At 36.4% G+C, this 17769-nt stretch overlaps 1 protein-coding gene across 5 annotated transcripts in view; it reads left to right on the top strand.

The window, feature by feature from the left end:
• Positions 1–17769, top strand: part of DLG5 (discs large MAGUK scaffold protein 5) — a 98469-nt gene that overhangs the window by 66105 nt on the left and 14595 nt on the right. For 4 of the 5 annotated variants that reach the window (XM_086899890.1, XM_086899888.1, XM_086899889.1 and 1 more), the window contains exons 11-21: positions 321–453; positions 3270–3397; positions 4077–4252; positions 4806–4909; positions 5612–5704; positions 6596–7615; positions 10610–10748; positions 12564–12711; positions 13209–13330; positions 14429–14518; positions 15731–15899. In XM_086899890.1, the coding sequence (XP_086756016.1) occupies positions 321–453; positions 3270–3397; positions 4077–4252; positions 4806–4909; positions 5612–5704; positions 6596–7615; positions 10610–10748; positions 12564–12711; positions 13209–13330; positions 14429–14518; positions 15731–15899 (2322 nt within the window). The remainder of the gene's footprint in view (positions 1–320; positions 454–3269; positions 3398–4076; positions 4253–4805; positions 4910–5611; positions 5705–6595; positions 7616–10609; positions 10749–12563; positions 12712–13208; positions 13331–14428; positions 14519–15730; positions 15900–17769) is intronic. The other variant, XM_086899887.1, reaches the window with a different exon arrangement.

Below are 17769 nucleotides of genomic sequence, written 5' to 3'. Positions count from 1 at the left end.
ATGCCCTACATACTGATAGAGATCATCTGAGGGTAAATTAAATGCATTTTAGAAGATGTGAGAAACCTAGTCGTGCACTTAGCCATTTAAAAGTATTGCAAAAATATGAGATTATGTTAAGACAATATATAAAAATGGAAAGTCAATTTGATAGCAGACCAATAATACCAAAAGGACAGAAGCTGAAGGAAATTTTCAACCCAGCTTGGATTTTTGATTTAGAAAACCAAATATAATATCTATCACAGTCATAACATTATTTTTCAGTTTATTTAAAAGGGGGTTGTCTGTGTCTGCAAGTAATAATTTTCTTTGCCTAGAGAAAAGATGGAAAATCAATTGGAAAAGGAGGCCAGATTTCGTCAATTGATGGCCCATAGTTCCCATGACTCAGCCATAGATACAGATTCTCTGGAATGGGAAACAGAAGTGGTAGAATTTGAAAAAGACAGAGTAAGTAAAATCACACACTGCATTGTCTTGTGTATTGGATAACTCTGAAGCTAATTATAGTCTTTAAATACTAGGTAAGATTAAAAATATGATTTTTGTCTTTTTAATTCTTTGTTGTTTGGCAAGGAACTGTGTAGGTGCACATGAAAGCACCACGTGAAGTTACAGCAACATGAAAGTAGTTGGTAAAACCAAGTTGTTATATACAAGCTTTATCATTTTCTTCATATGCTTCATAAATAGAAATAGCTTCTACATCTAATGTTGCAGGTTACCCAGGTCCATGGAGTATAGTGGTCTTTAAGTTTGTTCATTGCAGTGCTAAGGCAGTCAAAACTTAAAATATGAAGGAAACAGTGATATTAGAGGCCCATATTTTACTGGCAACAACACTTAAAATCTATACATAAAATAGTTAATGTTTTACACCAAGCTATTTCTCCTACTTTTGCTCAGATCTGCTGGTTTGAAATTTAAAGTATTAAAAGTACTTATTCATGGTGAACATGTATTTTAGGGCAACATTACTGATCAGTTTGAAAATCTGGGATGAAAGGAGATGCTAATCTCTTGCTTGTCTCTAGAGAAAAATAAATCCCTTTTCTATTTTGGCATATTAAGTAAAGTTCTTAAGTTTAGCAATCCAGATAACAGCTCCTTCCTCTCATTATCTTACTAGTATTTTTCTCCATATAATTTCACTTTTTTTCATTGTAGTCTAAAATTTTTAATTTGCTGCAATGTATGTAATTCTTGTATGCTCTTCTATATGAAATGTTTGGTTGGTACATCCCATTGTTAATGGTAACTTTTTTTAACACATAAAATACACAGGTAGTCTTCCAGTTTGTGATTCTTTTATAACAGCTTCTGTATATACCAGGATTTCTTTGTCATTCCTGAATGACAACCTCTAGTGATTAAATACTGTCAAATTAAATCCCTTTTATTTTACTGCAGTATTCAGGGGCCATCTTTTTTTATGCTCTTCCAATCTGTGTTCTGACAGTGCATCCCTACAAAATCACTAATATGTTTCTTTTTTGACACAAAAATATTATTTAGCATTATTATATTTGAAATACATAATGAAAGTATGAACTGACTACCAGTGTTGATCCAACAGAATCACCATCTGCAAATTCTTTCTGAAATAATAATTCCCCTTTCACCAAGCTTTTTCAGCACCTCTGATTAACTCCAACAGTTTTGTTCCTTGCCATCTCCTCTGTTTTAACTGAAAACTAAAAATTTTGCTTTTCCATTGTCTGTTAATTTAATTAGCAAGTCTAGCATATGATATGCCTGTTACAAACAACATTGCAGCCTGATGAATTTTCCATTCATGTGCAGTTATTGAATTTTTCTTTGCTCCAAAGATTGCTCTACATGTCTGCATCACTGAGATCATATATGTGCACTTTGTCATTTGAATGTGTTTCCCTTTTCTAAACACAGGGACTACACTTGCTGCTGTCAAATTATAGTAATAATATTGTGCCAACCTTGATCAAATATAGGGAAAAATCTTTGCTGACCTACCAGCACTTGAATTCCAGGGTCAAGATTATAGAGTTGTATATATTTCAGTCCTTTTATTTTTGCTTAAACTTCATCTGTCTGATTAAACTTGTGCTATACGTAATCACTCAGCTCAAAACTGAGAGAAATGATACTCACTTTTTAATTCTGATGCTGTGTAATGATACTGTGATCTCTACTTGGTCCCTATTTTATGGCAGCCTCATGCTCTTCCCTGTGAAATTGTTGTCTTACACAGGGCATTTCGAAGAATCATAAGGATTTTAATACAATTTTGTCAGCTTTAGCTCAATTTATTTTCTGTAAATCCAATCTGTTGATCTTTTTGCATGTTTTATCCTCAGCTTTTATCAGGCATCTTTTGTACTCCCTGAAGGCATTATGTTCTTCTGATTTTGAGAAGGAAACTTGAACTGTACTCACAATCTGCTTTAGACACTAATTTTTTTTATGTTGGATTTAAATTTCAAGTATGATCACCCTTTAGCATGCTGAGATGGTTGATCCAGTGGACAGCTTCAAGCAGAGTTCTCTAATTTTTAGGAGTGTATTATTTAACAGTGCAAATAGCAATAATAAATCAATCTGTGGTCAGTTGATACCAAATTACTATTTTTTGGATCAGTTTTTTCTTTACAGTGACCTTATAATTTACCAAAGCAAGCACTACATTAAAATTCCATGTTTTGTTCAATGGATGATCTCTTAAAGACTTTTGTCGCTTTTCACATCAAGAATGGTCTGGTTTGGGTCAAGCTTGGTAGAATATCACCTCTAAATCTGTATTTAGAAATTGTTCCCCATAATGTTAGAGCTGTCTTTCCTGTTTACTTCTGGTCTCTAGTCATACCACAGAGGTCTGTCTGAGTTCACCACTAAGACCCAGTGCTGTTTTCTTACCTTGGCAATTGTTTTTTCCCCCTTTCTTGCGAGACACGATCTTGTTTTGTCGTTACACAACCAACATTGTACCTTGAATTGGGTTATATGGGTCTGAATGGGCTTTTTCACATGCTCAGCTGCTTTTCTGTTTCTCTTTGGTGAAGTTCCCCATTTGTATTATTTAAGCCTTAATCTGAGAGAGAAGGATCATTCTAATGCCAGAAGACTAATAGAAATGGGAGTTTATATATTTACGTACCAAAAAAATACAAACCTACCTGAGGCAGGAACCCTGTAAATACAAGTACATAGTGCAAACATGCAGAAATGCCTCTTGCTAACAGACACTGTTTGCCAGTGCAGTGGAATCATTTGTTATTAATATTTACTAGGATGATATGGACTTGAAAGCCCTTGGCTTTGATGTGGCAGAAGGTGTGAATGAGCCGTACCTCCCTGGAGACTGCGGGATCTTTGTTACCAAAGTAGACAAAGGAAGTATTGCTGATGGTCGGTTAAGGTAGGCTTTGACTTTGGAAGATACCTGTTGGTTTTTTGATCATAATAAACTAAATATGAGCATATTGGACATAGTCTTTGTTACTTTCACTTTTTGGAGTCCTTTTTTCTTTATCATTTGCCATGTGTGTATTATTAATGTTGGTTAGGAAATCGCACTGAGAAGACCGATGCCTGAAAGCATTGCAGAAATTAAACACTGTTTGACTCAGCACTTAAAATCCAAAGAATTTGAAATGTTCTTTTGTTGCCCTATTTACTCCATTATTGTCTCCTCAAACCTAGATCTATTTATTTAAATTTTGGGAAAGATGTGAGAGTAATTTACTGAGGGAGGGCAAGAGATAAGGAGAGTAGAGCAAGGGATCATTTGGAACATCTGCTGTTCTTGGTGTTGACAGAAGCTTTTTAGTAACTCTTCTCAGTACAAAGCATTGCTTTTAAACAAGAAGTAGTCATCAGTGATTTGAGGATATACTTTTCCTAGTGAAGTGCAGACTAGCAGTCCTGTTTTTAATTTAGCTGCTATTTAAAGCTTTTTCAGGAACGGATGACTCCAGGTAATGAAGGATGAAATTGAGATCAGCTCTGTTACATGCCTTTTCATGGAATGTTATTCATGTGCTGTGTCCAGCAAAGTGTGCTTATAACTGACCTTCCTAATTCTGTGTATCTACCAGAGTGAATGATTGGCTGCTGAAGATAAATGATGTGGATCTTACCAATAAGGATAAAAAGCAAGTTATAAAAGCTGTTCTAAATGGAGGAGGTGTCATTAATATGGTGGTTCGACGAAGGAAGTCTTTAGGTGGGCGAGTGATAACTCCTCTTCACATCAATGTTTCTGGACATAAAGGTAATGACTATAAAGGATGGCTGTAAATGGCACATGTTTGTTTAGCCAAATAAGGCTTGACATAAAGGTGCATGTTCTCTGGGCCTTTGCTTAAATCACATTTACATGTTAGTGGCCTCCTAGAGAGGAGTTTTCATTAATTTTTTTTAAACAAACCAAGAATGCTGTTATTAATAATAGCTTTATCTTGTAAGTACAAGTTTTCCTTTTGTCCTTGGGTGGGTTTTCGTTAATTTTTTTTTTCTTAAATACTTGTCTCTTTAACTGCCTGTTTGGAAAGGTCATGGGAGTGTAAGCAAGTCTGTTAAACCCCATCTTCATGTGATTATATTAATTTTTGGGATATTCAAAATCCTTGTTTTCCCTGTCTTGTTATTTCTTTGAAAAGGTTTTCAGAAATTGAAATTCAACTGGATTGGTAGTCATATTTCTTTCTTGTGCAGGCAGGTCAGACATGCCATTTGAGCAATAATATATTTGAGCATATATCAGAAATACATTTGAGCATTCATATATATTTGAATTAAATAAAATTATTTTCTGTGTATTTCAGATAGTGGGGTCAGTCTAGAAAATGGCGTATTTGTTGCTGCTGTTGTGCCTGGAAGCCCAGCTGCCAAAGAGGGTTCCCTTACTGTAGGAGATAGAATAATTGCTGTAAGTCTTAAAAATGCATTTGCCTTTTTAAATTTTTATTTATTTTGAAGTGTTATCATTAATGCTACTCTTTAAGATGCCAACCATTCCAATTAATTTTTCACTTTCACAATGTTAAGTTCTTTTTGTAAACTCACTGAATATTTATTCTAAATTAATGTTTTTGTATGCTAAGCAATGAATATAATGTGCAGCTTATTTCCTGAGTTCATTTCAGAATTTTTGTCAGAAGCATTAGCTTATTCTTCACACTTGGAATTTATATGTATAAACATATATTTAATGATATCTGTGATTCTTATATTGACTAGGAATGGTCAGTTCCAAAAAGGCATGCCTTCATTGGATGAGAGGTTCCTTGTCTGTAACTGTTGGCTCCACAGCTGTCATCTGTTCTGGGGAAGGAGTGTGTCCCTGGGTGTGTCTGCAGCCAGGGATGGGTGTGCTTTGTGCACTGCTGGTACAGCTGCACGGCGGGGGGAGAGAGCTGCTGGTGTTACCCTGTGTCCTGCAGGAGCCACAGGTTGGACTTAGGAGTCTTCCATTCTCCACTCTTGAAAATGCACAAGCATCAACCAGACTTCAGCCACATACACATGTGTAGACTGGTGTTTTCCCTGTCTCAGAGAGAATCTACCTTAAATCCTCCCTGCCTGTTACCCTTGACTTACAGATGTCTGTTGTGGTTTCTTTTGTCTGCAGATCAATGGCATTGCACTAGATAATAAATCGCTTACTGAATGTGAAGCTCTGCTACGAAACTGTAGGGATTCCCTTACTCTGTCACTCATGAAGGTGAGTAGCAGAAGCTAAATTTGCAGAATTCTCTTGAACTTATGCAGAATTATTCTAGTTGTTTGAGGAGGAGTATATGGAAAAAAATGAGTATATCAAAATGGGAAAAAGACAACCATCTGGATGCATTTCTCTGGTGGTACACTTCTTCAACAGTTATTTCCAAAGTAAGGCTCTTGTGCCATCTAGTAGGATATGAGACTAACTTACTGTCTTCTTTCCCATTTGTTTGCTGATCAGATGAAATGAATGCTATCACAATTGCTTGATGCTTCTTGGGTTTTGCTTCAGAACTGCAGCACTTTTGTACATGAAAGATAAACTGCCTACTGGCTGAAGAAAGTTAGCTTTTACTCAGGAGAGAGTTGTGGAGAAAACTGAACTCTTGCTATCATGAAGACTAAGTACAAGGCTTTGATTTTCAGGCTTATTTCTATTAATTTATTTCATCTATTTTTATCTATATTTATTCTCTTTTGCTTTTTGAGTTTAGGATCCCGTTGTTCTGGGCCTGTCACATGGATTTTGAGTTGTGACTTCAGATCTAGAGAGCTTGAGGTTTTAAGAAAGTAAGAAGATGAAATGTTTGAGGGGAAATGGGCAATGAAAGTTATCTTATTGGCATCATTTGTCAGAGGCAGAAGTAGAATGCATGTCCCTTCACTTACAGTTGAGTACTTCTGCCACCATGTGGGATTGCCCTTTTGGAATTGTTCTGAAAACGTTACAAGAATTTTTCTAGCTTCATTTCATCTGATGTTCTGTGATTTGAATTGTGAGATTATTAAGTGTATATTCAGGTATAGATAAATCAAGGAGGCTAGGATATGACTCATACTAAACAGAAATGAGACACAATAATAAGGTGATCACTTGTGGTTTTTGTTTTAGGTTTTTCCTCAGAGTTCATCTTGGAGTGGTCAGAATATATTTGAAAATTTGAAGGATTCAGAAAAAATACCAAACTGTAGAGTTCATGCATCAGAGATACAAGCACAAAATAAAAGAAATCTGAAACTCAACAGCTCAACCCAGACCGATATCTTTAATCCAGACATCATGGATGGCAAGAAGGACCAGGGCGATCAGGGCAGCACTTCATTCTGCGATCACAAACCTTTCCCTAGTAACACATTGCGAGTAGACTCTCGGAGGAACACGGTGCACAGTTGCCACAGTAACTCAGAACACAGTCTCAGCTCCTTCAGCCCAGAGACATATGGGGACCAAAGCTATGGGGCTGTTGACTTGGACAACAGGAGGCTGCCTTATGAACCTACAGGAACAGACTGTATGGTGGTTGAGACAGCATTTGACAAAGGACATGGAACTAAGCATAGTGGCGGTACCTGGCCAAAAGTCGTGGTTAATATCTCAGCAACAGAAGCGGAAAAGTTCTCTGTGTATAAAAAGCCAAAACAAAGGAAATCTATCTTTGACCCTGATACTTTCAAAAGGCCACCAACTCCTCCAAAACTGGACTACCTTTCGCCTAATCAGGTGACAGGCCATTCACCTCAGCCATCAAAAGCTGAAGTGGCTTCAACTCCTCCAACTCCTCCTAAGAGAAGTGACTCCATCAAATTTAAACATAAACAGCAGGCAAGCTCTGCATCAGAGTCCACGGTAACAACAGGATCACCACCCACCAGCCCAGCCACTGCCCAAGCTCCAGTTTCCTTGGCACTTAAACAGGACTCTGCTACTCTCAAGGGGCGCAGCAGGAACGCTGGGCATTATTATCGGGAGGAGGGAATTGACTGCACTCACCTATCTTCAAGGAAATCCTGTGAAGATGACATTGGCTTTCAAAGAGTCGAAGAGCCAGAGATTAAAAGACCGCGGCCAAAATCGGCTCCTGCTCTGAGACATAAAATGACCCCTGTGCCCATTCCTAATCCTGCACTTCAGGTAGAAGCTTGGTATATTGAAGCACAAAACTAGAAACCTTGAAGTGTATTAGCAGTGTGGTTTTGGGTGCCCAGTTACGTACCAGAGCAGGAGAAGCATAGCCCATCCTCAGAATTCAGGTCCTCTGAAGTCGGGATCAGTTGCCACTTGGCAGTATCACAAAATACAAAACCAATATGTGGAGTTCCAGTATTTAACTGGAAGTGGTGGCCACCAAACAGAAAGATAGTGTTCTACTTAGCTTCCATACCTGGGTTTTAATGCTGCTTGTTGGAACATCTGGGCTCTTGTATGTTTTTGACAACCTGAAAAGACATAAATAAAAATGAAAAGCATCAGCTTTAGAAAAACTGAAAATAGGGTCTCTGAAGTTTCACAAAAATCAGATTGGTTGTCCAGGTCACTGTACAATTTAATGGAAGAAGATGTACCACCCATAGTGTTGGCTTTTTAAGTCTTTCTATGTGTCAAAATAATTCTGTGCATCTTATCTGAAAGGGTGTTCACACTATAAAGGTGAGCTGTTTATTAGAATAAGATGCAAGTTCAAAATCAGCATGTAGTTTGTTAGAATAAACAATCCTTCTGAGAAGATGGTGGATCATATCTTGACAGAGTGGATAGAAGAAAAATTTTTGTGCTCTGGGAAGGATCTATTTCGATGAGTGCATTATATAAAGTGACACAATCAATAGTGTTATTTCACATCCACTGGCTCAGATTTGCTCTGATAGAGAGCAGATAGAGTTTTGTTTTGTTTTGTTTTAATTTTCCAACTGAAAACCAGAACTTATAGGAGTGTTATTTTTTTAAATGTAATTACATCATAATGACTTAGATTTTCATATTCTTTTCCCGTACTTGTTTATACCTGGAGAATCCCACCCTGTTCAGAGAGTTTGAGAAGCAAAAGAGATGGCAGAGCTGAATTGGAAGTAGTGCAGGATTAGAGCCATATCCTGCAAAAATACTAGAGTAAGAGAACAACTGGCAGGCTTTTATGCCTTTTGTTTTCTTTTTCTTGTCTGGTCCCATTTTGTTTTTTCTGCTTCCATTCCTTATGCATTCCCAAACATTTTTTGGGAAAAATAGTTATGGAGAGCTTTAGGCCTCTGTGTAAGCGCTGCTCAGCAAAAGATGAAAACATACCTTTCTATCAGCATTGCTTCCAGCACACTCAAAAAACCATAGTCCATACTAGCTCCTATGAAGATCATTAACTCTGTCCCAGCCAAAACCAGCACAACAAATGACAGAAAAGCACAGGAGTTTAATTTTGTAGCTATAATCAGCAGATTTGGTCTGGGGAGCAGTATGGCCAAGAGAAAGGTCATAAGAGCTGCACTGCAAGAAGTGAAGGGGGGCATATTCCGATGTCATATGTTAGCATGTATATAACAACAAGATATTGAACATTGGAATAGGGGGTGTTTGCTTTATATAGAATGTCAAGTTGATCCATTAGCAGTGAGAGTTCCATTCTTCATTGTAGTGCATTGTCATGAGCATATGCACCACCCTGCTCATAATTGTAGTAATATTTGTACAGTGAGAAATGAGTAAAGAATTGCCAGTTGGAACAAGGACACATGTAGGTGGGAACTTATGCCCAGGAGATTTGTTAGCTGGAACAGAGTGGGTGGTTTTGGCACTCACTGTTGAGGAGACCAAAGGATATATGGGGACACATTGCCCAATCTGTGTTACAGGTGGCAAGTAGGTGTTGGTTTGCAGCAAAGAAAATTATATAATAGATTTACAATGACTTTTCTTTTGTTTTGTTTTTCTAAGGTTACTTTATGTATTAGTTAATTTTTGTTTCCAGGATTAAATTAAAACTAGGCTCTGTGGTTCTTTTTTATTTCTCTTCTCTTTCCCCTGTCCACCCAGAAAATAGGCAGAGCTTTGTAACTCTGGAGTTGTTGGCTAGAGAGCACAAGTGATGCTGTGCCTCAAAATGGGGACATCAGTCACTCTGAACATTTTTTTTCTGGTGAAACTGTCCTTGTCCTTTGCAACTACATCAGGCTGTTGTGGCAGTAGTGCCCAGTCTGCATGCATTCACTCCTGAAGTGATTCACTCCTATTTGTGATAGCAAAACACAGTGTATTTAATTTGTAGCCATATTGGCTGTTGCCATTTTACTTAGATATGTATATACACAGTAAATTTTGTGTACTTTGATAAGTTGATACATTCAGGTGCGCTGTAATTCCTGAGTAGTAGGTGGAACAATTATTAGTACAGACATGAAAATTGTCAAGTACTGGTTCTAAGAAGGCACCTCTGCCTTTTAGAGTCTTTGTGCTCTCAGTAACTCTTCATTTAATTAAAGTACTGCTATCATGAAATCTGTAAGTACATTTCAATAATTATTTTTCACTTTTTAAGTGCATCAGTCACGTATTTTGTGCTGTACATTTCAAATGTGTGAACGCCATGTGCTGAGCCCTGCAGTCGCAGCTCTCCTGCATCACTGTCAATGTCTGAGCTATTCTCATGTTCTTATCTCACCATGTCTACTTGTTATATACAGAACAGCAGTTGTGAGGTTCTAAAACCTTACTTGCTTGTTGAAGAGAGGTTACTCCACATGTATCTGAAAATGCAGGTTAGAGGAAAATGCTTTCTGGCTTTTTAGCCAGATTTTCTATAGCGAACACTTGCGACAATAGCGGCTGAAATACCCTGTGAAAGCCTTATTTTAAAGAACAAATGTAACTATATCCTGGATGTTTCATTGATAAAAAGGTATCAGTTAAATTGCAAATATTGGCCTAAGAAGATTACAAATAATAAAATTAGTAACAATGTAGGATGAAGGAAGAATGGATATAAAGGACATCATTGAAAGACAATGTGTAAGAAGCGCTGTGGTGGCACATTCTGGAACAGATACTTGGCAGTTTGATGTTGCTTATTGTTCCACAGTTTGACTGGTTTACTCTTTTGAATCACCAATTTCCTGTAATCAAATTTCTGTGTTCTTGTAGGTGCAGAAATATGCTCCAGCTAGTGAGGAGCATCTGTCTCCAGAGCTACAGGAATGGGCACCATATTCCCCAAAACGTTCTGCCAGGCACAGTGATGGCTTTGTGCCTGCTGCCTTATACCCTGGCAGCATGTCAGCAGGTGAGTGACAGAACTCCAAACTGCTTTCTAGGAATGCCCCAAGGCACTTGTCCACATTGGACAATATTGGGGATTAGTGGTGTTAAACACAGCTCACAAAACCCATTTCCATGGTCTGTTGTTGTTTGAACATGGTGTGCTCAGCTTTTGGACTGTAAAGGAATGAATCCTGTTTAAGAATCACTAAGGAAGCTGAGCAACTTCTGGCTGAAGAATTTGTGTTTCATCAGTTTCTGTGCAGAGAAATTCTCAATACATTAGTGTGGAAAAAGGTGTAGCCTGTCCTTTAGGAGGAAAATATTTTCAGTATTTTTGAAGGTAAATGGAGGTATCCCAGGCTTTAGCTGCTTCATTTCTGAAATTCTTCCAAGGAAAAAATCTGATATTCAGGAAGTGAAACATATTAAGTTCTACCTGTTGGAAACATTTGGGGTGACGTTGAGTGCCCAAATTGGCTGTGATCTTAATCTAAGTGAAAGGTTAAATGTGTGTTTGAGATACTAAGATATTGAAGAGGGGACTCACAAGAAGCTCAACATATATCAGTATAATCAGGTGGAACATAAAACAGCATTTTGTCTCAGTTGATCAAACAGTTCTTGGTATTGAAGTTCATGTTAGCAGGTTTTGAATTGGCACAGACTAAATGGTGTGCTTAGGGAGATAATTAGGATATTGTATGCTAGTTAATTTGAAATAGTCAGGAAGCATTTGGGAAATGTGTTGTCAGATAGATTGCTCCGTCTTTAGTGTCTTGTTGTAGATTTCAGTTTTCAGCAGTTGTATATTAATCTTACATTTTGAATCAGATTATATTGATTTTTATGAGTTTATCCTCTCTTCTTGTAAAGTCCCAAACTCCTGTAAGTGTTATGGAAGATTTTATTCTTACTGGAGAACATGAAGGTAATGCTTTGTGTATCCAGAACAATGGACATCTTCAAGCAATGGTGCCCCAGTCTGTTGAAAAGACATGCACGAGAGCAGCTCAGACCAAGAAGCTTTTGCTATTCTTTGATTTCTTTTACTCTTATCTCACTTTCTCTCTTAATGTCAGTAGAAAAAATATAAAAAGTATTATTTCTAACCTTGTAGTTAACTTTTATCTTTGCATGATACTTTTGCACAATAACTGAGGCAAGTCAAAGCTACTTTAGACTATATTAGACAACATGAGTCCATGTCTTGAAATGAGAGCTAGATTTTTCTACTGTGTTCTATGCTACCAACTCATTCAAGAGGAAATTTTAAGATAGACTTTGGTTTAGTACTAAAGGATAAATATACTTGAAAAGGCAGCTTGAGTAATAAGTTTCAGAAATAAATATTTTAATTTAAAGTCACACTAGAAGTGGGACACTGAGAGAGAAGGAAGAGTGAGAATTCTCTCTTTGAGAAGAAAGGAACCAAAATAATTATAGCTGCAGTCAGTTCAAGTGCCAAATAAAATTTTGCATGCTGGTTGAATGACTAAATGCAGAATTTTCATTCATGGTTAAAAAATTTCTGTACTTGAAAACAGAAAATCTTTTATTTATTAGCTCATATTAAAATCATATGCTGTGAATGGCTTCATTTTTGGTAACATAATCCACTTTATTACTGACTCATTACAGAATTATAAACAAGATTTTAAACATGCATGTGTTATCAAAAAGTTGTTGTATGGTGCTCAATAATGTATTTGTATGCTAATATTTTTATTTATCATACATGGAAATGTTAAAATACATGATTTTAAATATTAAAGTATATTTGAAATCTGGACTTTATATGCTAATAATGTTGATAAGAATATACTTTTATCATCTGAAGCAGGAACAGTACCAAGAAGCTTAGCACCATGTCCTGCAGTGACTGCTGTGATGCGAAATCCAATCTATACTGCCTGGAGCCATAGAGTTCACACCAGCAATTGCCCATCAGTTGCCAGCCAAATATGTCATCAGCATCTGCATCCCAGGTGTTTTAACATTTATATCTCCCTAAAATTTTGTTTTCATTAGGATAAAATTGTTTCTAGTTTTTGTAGAGTGCAGGGTGAAACATGCTACAGTTGTGTGTTATTTTGATCCAGGGGTCTCAAAACCTTATTGCATATAAATCACGTGCCAGTTGCTTTCATGTCTTTCAGTAACTGATGGATTAGGTTTTCCTCTGGCCCACTGACTGATACTGACAAAGAAATTATTTTTTTAATTAACTGATTTCTAATCTTTTTTTTCTGTCATTGCCAAAACAATCAAAGCTTTCTCCTTTTTTATAGTACTTTGAGGCTATTTTTCTTCTAGCTTCTAACAATTCATAAAATGATGGGACAATGTGAAAGTGGAAATGAGAGAAGCATTCATTTCATTCAGCACATGGGCTAACCAAAACTTTTTGTTGGCCAGTTTCTGTTTGCTGAGGTTCTTTGCCCAGTTCTAACTGTTGCCCTATTCTGCTTTTCTTTTGATGTAGTTCCCAGCATCAAGGTCGCCTGAGTTTGGACCTAAGTCATAAACACTCCAATGACTACTCTGAAAATTCACGTACAAGAGCATCTCATGGCTCAAATTCGTTGCCATCTAGTGCCAGACTTGGTAACCAGCTTTTCTGATTTATTTTCTGTGGGGATTCCTGTATATTGGAGAAAATTATAAATGGGAAACTCCTTAAGCACCCATGTTACAGGATTGTCATGGCTGGCAAAGCCAAAAGGCTTCTGGTGTTCCTTTGCTGCATTTCTTGTGGGTTTATGACTAAAGGTGTTCCCTGGAAGTTGCTGTGTTTAATTTGTTCTTTACAGCTTTTTTGAAATGATCTGTGTGTGATCTGAGGAGTTCTCCTTTCCATGCCTGTTACTCTTTGCAAGTATCCTTAGAGAGATGGGGAGCAGGGCCAAAGGTTGAGGTTCAGTGAGCTGGTGAGAAGAAAGAAAAGGAGAGAACTCCTGAGCAAAAAGACAAGGATGATTAATGGCCAAATGTAAACTGTATTCTTGGAAAATAAATTATACTTACATTTAGTCCATTGACATGTAAATATGTTTTTATGCCTAGCCTAATGATACCAAAGCAAATGCATGCTTTGTAGCAGTGATGTTTTATTTTATTTTAGATTTATTTAAATTTTAAATTATGTAATAACTGGGGGTTTTATATGTGTTTGTGTTCCTGTGTTCCATCAAAGATTCAGTAGAGCATGGTAGCTTTATAAGCACAGCATAAAGGGGCATAGCAGTTTGCAACCACTATCAGTGATGATGTATTCATCCAAGCAGAATATAATCAGAGTATTTTAAATGCCCTTTGCAAAGTCCCATGGATTCTTAGTGAACAGAGATGTTAGGTTCTTGCCTGGACTTGGAGTAAAGTTTGATTTTGTTGGAAAATACTAAAAATATTTTTTCATACAAGAATGAACAGTGCATGTTTACTGTGTAGCTGCATTGTCTTCTCTTTATACTGACTGTTTAATCAAGATAATTTGCTATAATTATGATATTCACAATTACGGGGGTAATCGTGAAGTCTTTGGCCTTGATCATTTAGAGGCCACTTTAATGGTCATTTAAGAAGTACAATCTAAACAGACTTTTTTGTTAACTGTAGTTGCTTTTATTTCTGTCTTTTTAATTTTATTTTTTAAAAAAAAAATTAAAATTAAAAATTTTTAATTTTTCCTTGTTTTAAAAATAGGTTCTTCAAGTAACTTGCAATACAGAACAGAACGAATTAAGATCCCTTTAACACCAAGATATCCAAGGTCCATGATGGGCTCTGACAGAGGTGAATTATTTAATAAGTAATTTTAGTCATACTTTTTCAGTATAATCAAATCAAAGCCCTTGCAGTTGTTAAATCTGGTTGTGCCACAGTCTAAGTAGGACAATTTTGATAAGGTTACAAAATCTGCATTTTGCCAGAGAAATGTTAAAAAAAAAAAGAAAATTTCTAGTGAAAGTTGTTTTTTCAGATAGTTGGCTCAAGTACTGGCACACTGAGTAAAAGTGCAGATAAAAATAAAAATAAGCATTGCTGTATGTTTTACAGTTGTTGTTTCTTGATGCCTTGAAAATTTTAACAGTGAGCTGACTTGGATTTTTTTTTTCATTCTTTAGGTATATTTGTGTATTGTTGTATCATGGATTGTAACTTTTACTTTGAAATGCAGTGAAAATATTTCAGTACTTCACTCAAAATTGCTTAGTGGAAGATATTTAAAGACAAGCAGTAGTTGGAGTGCTGTAGAATCAGGAGTTTGCTGACAGCAATCAGCAACTCTTCACTGCCATCATCACTCAAATGTTCTGCAGCTTTAATGTATTGTGTGCTGTGCTTATCCTAACTGGGCAAATACAGTTCTGAAAAATAGCTTTCATTTGTGATTAATAATTTGAGGTTTATTTTCTCTAGCTTTTCAAAGGAAGCAAACTGTGTCAGGGCACTTGTTCTGTAGATTACATAGGAAGGGTACAACCAGGGTAAAGATGCAAACTAAACATGTCAAGCTTGTTTGAAATTTTAGAGCTTTCCTGTCTCTGTGTGTAGGATTCATGATTGGCTTCTGTTATTTTTTTCAGGTGTTGCATAATATACCTCCTATATAAAAGGAAAGGCCTGCACATAAATATTTTATTTGAAAACAAACCTATATATTAGATTTTTATTTTACTTCTATCCTGACTTTTATTTTTCTTTAATGTGCTTTTCAGACATGCTTATGGTGTAGCTTGTCTGTAACCTTGTCTCCTGTTGAAAATGGCAGTAATTGTTTGCACACTTAGAGAGGGTGGATTTAACTCAGAGTCATTGAGGACAGTAAGTTTGCACTGTCTGAAATGAGTTACCTGGTCTTCCTACGCCCCTTACATGACTAATAGATATTGAACAGTCCTCTTTCTGGTCTCAGATGTGTGTGGTGTCTTTTACTGTGTCTGGGTACATCTGCCACCTATGACAGATGCAGGATACTAAAACTCAACTGTTGACTTTTCCTAGGCTCCTTGTCACACTCAGAATGTAGCAGTCCCAGCTTGATAACTCCTCCCCAGTCACCTCTTAACTTGGAAACGTCTTCCTTCACCAGCAGCCAGTCTCAGAACTCCCTTTCTACATTACCTAGGATTTCCATTAGCCCTGTATCTGTTGGAGAGCGTAGAAAAGATAGGTAAGGTCCTCACATTTTTTGTTTTTAATAAAAATGGTCTGAGGAAATTTTTTGTGTTTCTTTTTTATTAGGTTGAAGTAATATGAACATTTAATTTAAATGAAAAATATGTAGGTGCAGAGGTGCATCTCAGGTCCTGTTACTGAATGTTTTTTTTCTTTAGAAAGTATGTAAGAAATCTTTTTGTGGATTTTAAGAATAAGTGATTTCATTAAGGTTTTGTTTCTTCCATGTCAGACTAGTGGTTACGCCGAGTAAGAGCAGTCTAAATTGGAATATACCCTTCAAGTTCAGCTACCTCACATGCTTCTTTTTGATAGCCTTGTTCTGTACTCTGGAAATCTAGACAAAATTAAGACCTAGTAACATCTGATAGCTGAATATCAGGTGCCTTAGCATTGCAGAATATGTGCTCCAACCACTGTGCCTTGATTCCATATAACCAGATAACATAAAAAATTGAGCACATAACTGTGGAGGAATGTACAGATGCAGTTTTATTGCAAACAGTACAGAACATGTACAGATGCAATTTTACTGCTCTGACTGATCCCTTTGGCTGTACCTGGACCACTGCTAGAAATAGCATTCAGTGTATGTGTAGCTGCTTGCAGAATTTGAATCTAACGTGATAGCTTTCTTAAAAACATGTGCTTTGTGTTTAATGACTTTGTATCTCATCATGAATATTTCAAAGATACATTGCTTATAGTATCAGTCTTGGACATCTGTTTTCATTTTATCATGATTTGGCTAGACTGAATATATGAAAAGGTTTACACAAATTCAAAGCATAGAACAGTAAGACACAAATTTGAATCACGCTTTTATTTCCAATAAGGCAGCTAAATGCCATTCTGGCAGTGTAAAGGAGCTCTGATGTGTTGAATTAGATTACATTTATGTCCACTTCAAGACCCCTTTGTGTGCTTAATTTATGTAAAAAACTGACCACAAAAATGTGAATGATAAAATTATGAGGATATTCTGTATTCTAACTTTTCTGGTAGTAATAAAAAGTTGTTCATAAAATGTTACATGAAACTTCTGTCTTGTTTGAAGAATTTGTGACTAAGTTATTGTAGCAATTATAGAATGTCTTGTATACAATGAACAGTGTTATTTTGAAAGGAAATGTAAAGAGGTTTTTGTGAATTTCCATTCTTTCTTACTTCAGTGTGACACTTGTACTGCATGTACTCAGCTCGTGTTCTCGTATAAATGTTCCTCTGATTGTCACTTGCAAATTCCAAGTCAGAGTGTCTTTTCTCTTTCACATGACTAATGATGTGAGTGTTCAGCTGAGCAAGCTGGGGTTTTGGCAGTCTCTACCTTTGTGTCTTTGAGCACAAGATACATGTTCTGATCTCTGGGAAATAACAATTTTTGTTAATGCTGATCATGTTATTGAAGTACATCCAGATTCCAGCCCCATCGCTCTTGCTGTGCTTATGTGTAAATCATAGTCTGAACTGACTTTCTAAAAAGAGTATAATTCTAAGGTTTGGTGATGGGCTTTTAAAGCAAAACAAACTGTTAAACAGTTCTCAGTTTAAGAAAGTAGCTACTTAAATCTATCCTAAGAAATGTTTAATTTTGGGGGGTTTTATAAACTTTGTTTCCCACAAAATACAAAGAATTCACTTGGCCTTTCTTCAGATAAAATTAATAATTACATAGATGAAGAAAAATTCAGTGTTTCTGTTTGTTATGTTTATTTTAATTTAAATGAAAATTAAAAGATCTCATAAATTAAGACTTTTTCTCTACTCCATGTCTAGTGATTCTGGCAGGCAGTCTGAATATTATAGAAAAGTGCTTCACTTGATTTTGATAAAACTGCTTATCAAATAAAACACCTTTTTAATGT

Source organism: Cyanistes caeruleus, chromosome 8 (assembly GCF_971803275.1).
Source record: "Cyanistes caeruleus chromosome 8, bCyaCae1.hap1.1, whole genome shotgun sequence".
NCBI lineage: Eukaryota > Metazoa > Chordata > Aves > Passeriformes > Paridae > Cyanistes > Cyanistes caeruleus.
Note: the sequence above shows the minus strand (reverse complement) of the source record. Positions and strands in the feature narration are given on the sequence as shown.